At 43.9% G+C, this 7253-nt stretch overlaps 2 protein-coding genes across 2 annotated transcripts; both read right to left on the bottom strand.

Moving 5' to 3' along the window:
- Positions 1–2624: 2624 nt before the first annotated feature.
- Positions 2625–4049, bottom strand: LOC146939862 (uncharacterized). The gene has a single exon (XM_085749828.1). The coding sequence runs from the start codon at positions 4047–4049 to the stop codon at positions 2625–2627; it is 1425 nt and encodes a 474-aa protein (XP_085605954.1).
- Positions 4050–5221: 1172 nt separating this feature from the next.
- Positions 5222–6289, bottom strand: LOC146939861 (uncharacterized). Its single transcript, XM_085749827.1, has one exon. The coding sequence runs from the start codon at positions 6287–6289 to the stop codon at positions 5222–5224; it is 1068 nt and encodes a 355-aa protein (XP_085605953.1).
- Positions 6290–7253: the final 964 nt, after the last annotated feature.

The raw sequence follows: 7253 nt of genomic DNA, 5'->3' as shown, positions 1-7253 counted from the left end.
TACAAAAGTCAACACCGCAAGCATACCCCTGCTTCAACACCAGACACCAAAGCCAGCCACACCAAACACTCTACCTGCCGAACCACACACTACTGGCAGCGAAGGACAGCACCCAAGGACCAAGACACACATCAAAAAAACATAGCCGGCAGGACATCACCGAAACACCCAAACTAGGTAGCCATCAAGCCAAAACCAAGCACTAAACAGACTGCAGAAGCAATGCACTGAACATCGATCCACAATAGCAAAAAATGCTACGCCACAGCTGATGCACACACCTAAAACCTGCAGCACACAGGCCTGACCTGCCAACACCAATCACTGCCTAGGATGGGACCTTCCAAGGCACCAATAAGGGTTCCAACACCACTCAAAAAATTGACAAACCGGAATACTCATCTTACACTTCGCCCACTTCCAAGCCAAAACTTTCACCTCTTCAACAATTACATCCACCTCAACATTGGCGTCATTAAAGACTTTGTCATTCCGAGTGTTCCAAAGTACCCAAATGGTTGCTAGCCAAATAACCCCTTTTCCCCTCTTAACCTTCTTATCTCTTTCCCCTCCATGCCAACACTCCCAATGAACAAAAAGGTTTGGAGGCAAAATGAATGAACAATCTAGCCACCACATCAACTTTAACCAAACCGCACTAGCCACATCACAATGAAGAAAAAGGTGAAGAGCGGATTCTTCGACCCTATTGCACAACCCACATAAAGGTTGCACCTCCGGCCCTAGAACATTTCTCAAGGCAAGGTTAGCTTTTGTTGGGACACGGTTAAGAAAAGTTCTCCAAGCAAAAGCCACCACCTTTGAAGGCGCCGGACACTCCCATAGCGACTCAAAGACTTTCTTATCATCATCCCTCCACGAAACCTCACTAAAGAGGAGCCCCGCCAACCTCTTATAAGCCGAATTAACCGTAAAAAACCCCGGCTTCATCTAACCTCCACCTCCACTTATCCACTTGATAGTTCAAAATCACTCCATCCAAATCCTCCTTTAGGCTTAAGAGCACCTCCTCTTCCCACATAAAAAGATGCCTTCTCCAATAAAAGTTCCAAAACATGCCTAAATCCGACACCACACCCACCTCTCCCACCATAGCCTCATTTTGCTCCGAAATAGAATAAAGCCTTGGATACTTACTCCGAAAACTTCGATCCCCTCTCCAAGCATCATTCCAAAAACTAGACGTGAGCCCATTACCAACTTTCCGCTCCACTCCCGAATTAAACCAATTTAGCTCACCAACATCACCAATCTTAATAAGTTCCTTCCACCAATGGGACATCAATCTCGTCCCCCTACTATTCCCGCCCACCAATAAGCCTCCCACACAACCACCATATTTGGCATTCAAAACCTCCTTCCATAAGGCCGCTTCCCCATCTAACAATCTCCACCGCCATTTTGCCAAGAGACTAGCATTCATAACTCGAATATCCTTCACTCCCAACCCTCCATTACTTTTACTATGACACATCGTCTCCCACTTGACCCAACAAATTTTCTTACCTCCTCCTACTCCTCCCCAAAGGAACTCCCTTTGAATCCGCACAATCCTCTTCCAAACTTGCACCGGAAGCTTTAAAAAAGACAAATAAAAGATGGGAATCGCATTGAGAACCGAATTCAAGAGAACAATTCTACCGCCAAAACTAATGTACTTGTGACCCCACGTATTCAACCTCCGACTAAGATTCTCCACCAACGGCTCCCAAGTTGACATACTCCTAGGATTAGCTCCCACCGGAAGGCCCAAATACTTGAAGGGAATATTCCCCTCACTACGATTCAAAAAATTACACGCCATAGCCATAAATTCACTAGCAACATTCACCCCAACAAAGAACTTTTGAAGAAATTAATCTTGAGCCCCGACACCATCTCAAAACCTCTAAGGAGCGCTTTCATAGCCCAAAGATTTTCCACCGTTGGTTTCACAATACAAAGAGTATCATCCGCATATTGTAGATGCGAAACCACCAACCCACTACTACCAAACGAAAAACCCTCAAACAAATTACGATCCACCACATTTCTCATCAAACCACTAAAACCTTCCGCCACCAACAAAAACAAAAAAGGTGCAAGAGGATCGCCTTGCTTAAGACCTCGATGGATACAAATTTCCTCCGTTGGACTTCCATTAACAAGGATAGACATGGTACCCCCAAAAACACAAGCTTTCATCCAATTCACCCACTTCTCACACATACCCACTCTCCTCATCATGTACTCCAAAAAACCCCAATCAACTGAGTCGTAAGCCTTCTCAAAATCCACCTTAAAAATAAGACAATCTTTGTTCGCTTTCCTCGCATAATCCACCAATTCATTAACCGCCAACACCCCATCCACCAAGTGTCTACCTTTAAGGAAAGCCGATTGAGAAGTAGAAATAATAGAGTTCATCACACTTGCTAATCTCCTAGCCAAAACCTTTGCTAATAATTTATAAAGACATCCTAGCAAAGATATTGGCCGGAAATCCTTCAACTCCAACGGCGACGACACTTTAGGAATTAAAGTCACGAAAAAAGCCAACATGCTCTTCGGCAACACCTCATTAGCATGAAATTGATCAAACATGATTCTAACCTCATCTTTTATCAAGTACCAAAAGTCTTTAATAAAAGCAAAATTAAAGCCATCTGGGCCCGGACTTTTGCCACCATCACTATCTTTAACCACCGCCTCCATTTCCAATAAGGAGAAGGAGCCACCAAAAGACCATTCTCGGCATCATTTAAACTACCAAAATCCACCCCATCTAACTTCGGTCTTTCCCACCTATCCGCCGCGACATGAGTCGTAAAATAATCCACCACCTTCCTTCTAACCTCGAAGGGAGACACCAACCAAACATCATTATCCTTAAGCGCCTTGATTGAGTTTCTACTTTTCCTCAACTTGATACATTTGTGGAAGAATTTTGTGTTAGCATCACCCTCCTTAAGCCACCTAGATTTTGACCTTTGCGCTACCAAGGCATCTTTAGCCTTAAGAATTCTCCACAACTCCTCAAACTTAGCTCTCCGGATATCTACTTCCCTCTCGGTCAAAATTCCTTCCTCCCCTTTTTCATCAAACCCTTTAATCTCCTCCACCAACCTCTCCACCCTCTCTTCCATACCTCCATACTCCTCCTTACTCCACACCTTCACTATGGACTTAAGAGCCTCCAATTTCTCCTTAAGGACAAAACACATCCATCCTGAAACACTTTGGTTCCTACAAGCCTCCTCTACCACCCTTTTAAAGTCATTATGTTGAAGCCAAAAATTATTGAAGTGAAAAGGTTTTGGCCCCCAACTCCAACCTCCATTCTTAAGAACCAACGGACAATGGTCGGAAACATCCCTAGGCAACACCCAAAGAGTATTCTCCCCCCACACATTTGCCCAATCTTCCGATACAAGCATCCTATCAATCTTACTCATCGATCTACCATTAGGATGATACCAAGTAAAGCGGCGACCCAACACATTTAGGTCCTCCAATTCCATATCACCTAAGAAAGTATTGAAAAGGAACATTTCCAAAATTTGCGACGGGGATGCTTCCGAATTAACTCCCCTTCTCTCATCTCTACTTCTCACCACATTAAAGTCTCCAAGAACACACCACACTCCACCTTCTCTATTTTGGCGTTCACCAAGAAGACTCTCCCAAAGGATTCGCTTAGCCGACAAGTCACATTTGGAGTAAACATTAATAATAGTACAACGGGTTTTCTCCACACCCCAATCCAAAATGACCCCCACAAAACCATCACCTTGAAAAGAAGACACCAAACTAGCACAAGATTTCCTCCAAATCGAAAGAATTCCCCCACTACTACCTTCCAAAGCTTTAAACACCCAATCACAATCTTCACCTCCCCAAATAGAAAAACATAATGAAGGAGTTACCTCTACCAACTTAGTTTCTTGTAACGCCAAAAAGTCAAGATTATTTTTCCTCACAAGATCGTGGATTTTATTTTTCTTTATTCTACCACCAAGCCCCCGGACATTAAAGGTTGAAATAATCATTAAGACAACCTTACACCCTCCTTGCTCGCCTTGAGCTTTACCGCCTTATTTTCCATCTCCACGAGTTTATTAATGATTCCACCCTCCTTCATGGAATGAGACACCCCGGCCTTATTTTGGGTCACTAGCTCTTTCTTAGCCGCTAAAACTTTAAGAGACATCCCCCTACCTTCATCATGCCGCAAATGAGAATCACCCTCCAAAGCCACCTTATTATAAAACATTAGACCCACTCCCGAACCTTGAGATGGTCTAGCCTCCAAAGAGCGAATATTCTGGGTACCTATACCCTCTCCTTCACTCCAATCCTCCTCCCTACTCACCGGAAGAGACACCGTTCTTCTATGTGCCGAGTACAGTTGGTAACGCTTTTTAACACCTTTTCCGGAATTAGGGCTCCCCTCTAATAATTCGTCAAGAACCGGACCGGAATGTTTTTTAGACAAGGAAATAGACTTTTTCTTCTTCCTATTCCTTTGCCTTAATTTCAATAATCTTTGCTCATCACAACCAGAATCATCAACTGAGTCGCTAAATTCCGAGACTTCATCCTCCGAAAAAAAGCGGATATGTTGATTTGCTGGCCTCTCCATACATTTCTGCACCCCCTATAAGCTTATCATTCAAACAAACATTACCTGCCAATTGGGCCTTAGCAAGCAGTCCAACAACCAAGTTTGACCCATGAACTGGATCCACCAAATCCAAGTTACTGGAAAAGTGGAGACCCACTTCCAGCGCGTGTGACCCCGCCAAACGCTGCTCCTCCAAAACTGGCAATGCAGGCGCGTGGGAGACAGCATGGGTATGCTCCAGCGCGTCACCCAATGACCCTTTACCTCTCTCACCTTCTGCCCTCAGGCTTTTTTCCACCTCTACCCTTCTCAAGTCAATTCCTACTTCCCTACCTGCCACTTGGCTGCACACCAAAGGATCAAACAAAGATTCCTCCTCTTTTTGAGATACACATGGCTGACAATCCTTAGAACTGTCAATCTGCACCTCCCTATTCTCATGTGTCTCCAAATCTCCCATCCTCAAGGACTGACCTAAGGGGGCCTCACCTTGAACTGATTCGACCTCCCTAGGCATAGCTTCTGCATCTGAGAAACACGCAAGTTCCTCACCCTCCACCTCTGCCTCACGTGAGCACAAGGAGAAGGCATCCTCATCTACCACCATCCTCTTCTCCGGCAACCACCACCTTCCTCCACCACCCACAAACTAAAAACTGCTCCCATCACCTTAAGCTTCAGAATTTCATCCACCAAACCTTTCCTCACCATTGACACCCTAATCCTGGCCACATCCAACCTAAACCTCCATATGGTATCTTCATCAAAATCAACAAACTTTCCAAACAAATCACCTATCTTTTTAAAAAGAGGTTCATCCCACATATGAAGTGGGATACCATGAACATTTAGCAAAACCATTCTACTCTCAGCCACAAGTTGCGGACTCCACCTCCTAACAGATTTAAACATTGAATCCCACCACTGTTTATGATTCGATCTGACCGCCTCAAAATCACTGCTACCTTCAAGATACAGCAACATCATCTTGCCCCCCATAGTTGTGACCTTTATTCGGTTGATACCCTCCATAACCATCGCCTGTTGGAGCACTATCGCCTCCAAATGCAAATTAAGCTCGACCACAAAACACCCTTGCAAGTACTGTAGCATCTCCTCCGAGGGTTGAACTTCCAGGCACGACACCTCCTTCTGCAACTTCGAGAAATGAGATCTATCCCAAGCAAACGGGGGATTATTAGTTGTTGACTCCTTCGTCGCCGTACCTCCTCCCTTTTCATCCACTGCTCTGCTCCTCCGCTCACCGTCTCCCTTCTGATCCTCCCTACCAAAATGTGCTTTATTCACTTTCAAGCGCACCTTCCCTATCCAAACTTCCTCCAGCCTCGATTCCAAGTCTTCTAAGTCTTCCACCTCTTTAAACTTCACAAAACCAAACTTTCTTCCCCATTTGTCAGCTTTGTGTGGAATAAAGACCTCAGCCACTTGACCATAACCAGCAAACAACTTTCTCACATCATAGTTTTTTGCGTTCTCCGGAAACTTGGTGAAGAAGAAGGAACTAGTGGTACTGTTAAGGAAACTGAAATTCACTCGCCGCCCTTCTACCGCCGTAGCCACGCCTGCCGGACCTTTGCCCTTAGGAGCCTCTCTCACATTTGTCCCAGTGGGCCCACTCCCCCCCAGAGCATCTCTCTCTAACATCTCTCTCTTTGTAAGTGTAACTCTCTTTGTTGTGTTTAGGTTAATTATGAATCTTGTTCTGTGTTGTGTGCATATTAAGTGATGTAAACAAATCAGCAAATAGGAAAGCAATATATATGTCATTTTGTTAAGAAAGTTGAGGGATGGAATGAATTATGCTCTAAAATGAAATGCCAATATGGGACACAACCAAGTCATGCAAGATTGTTCACGAGTTTGTTTTTGCGAAGGTGGATCCTCTAGCTTGCTACACAAGTCGATGTTCACCATGCCATGCTGCAGAACCCACAATCCTACATCAAGTCTAACACTGCTGGCCTAGTAGATCTTTTAGAAATTTGCAAATGACCCTGAGAAAACCAATAGTGATCCAATAATGGGAATTACTTGTTATTTCTCTTTTTAATGAATTTTTTATTATTGGATCACCATTAACTTTCTCATGGTCATTTCTGAATTTTCAGAAGATTCACGGGGCCAATAATGTTAAACTTGATGTAACGATAAAAATACACATCATCTCTACGTGCAGTTACAACTTACGCACATTCACATAGTCAGTCCTCGATAGTTGTTTGATCAAGATCAAACAGTTAGATTTCAGCACGGTATCTTAAAATATATAATAAAAATTAAAGTCTTACTTTTCTTTAGTCCGTTAGATCGAGAGGGACAAATATCAATGTCTTTGACTGTGTGAATGCAACAACCCGACCTAGAAAATTCAATTTCGTCACAATACTTATTATGAGGATGAGAGATTAATTGAACCCTCACGTCAAAGCATCAAAGCAGACTAGGGTATCATAGTCTGGTGGGCCGATCATTTTTTATTCGAGATCGGGAGTCAGTTCTTTGACTCAAGTTGGTTTTTCGGCTTTGTGTTGTGCTCTTTCGGTGGTTTGGAGGTTGCAAGGTTTGTGATAGTTGCATGATCCTTCGGTTAGGTGCTCTTCGAAATGTG

The sequence above is a fragment of the Medicago sativa genome, chromosome 3, assembly GCF_051527215.1.
Source record: "Medicago sativa cultivar Bolivia chromosome 3, Bolivia_mono, whole genome shotgun sequence".
NCBI classification, from domain to species: domain Eukaryota; kingdom Viridiplantae; phylum Streptophyta; class Magnoliopsida; order Fabales; family Fabaceae; genus Medicago; species Medicago sativa.
The sequence above is the reverse complement of the archived record's forward strand: the minus strand, read 5'-3'. Positions and strand labels throughout refer to the sequence as shown.

What these genes read in the sequence shown, in the direction of transcription:
- LOC146939862 (XM_085749828.1), bottom strand. Translation starts at nt 4,049, where the DNA reads ATGATTATTTCAACCTTTAATGTCCGGGGGCTTGGTGGTAGAATAAAG.
- LOC146939861 (XM_085749827.1), bottom strand. Translation starts at nt 6,289, where the DNA reads ATGTTAGAGAGAGATGCTCTGGGGGGGAGTGGGCCCACTGGGACAAAT.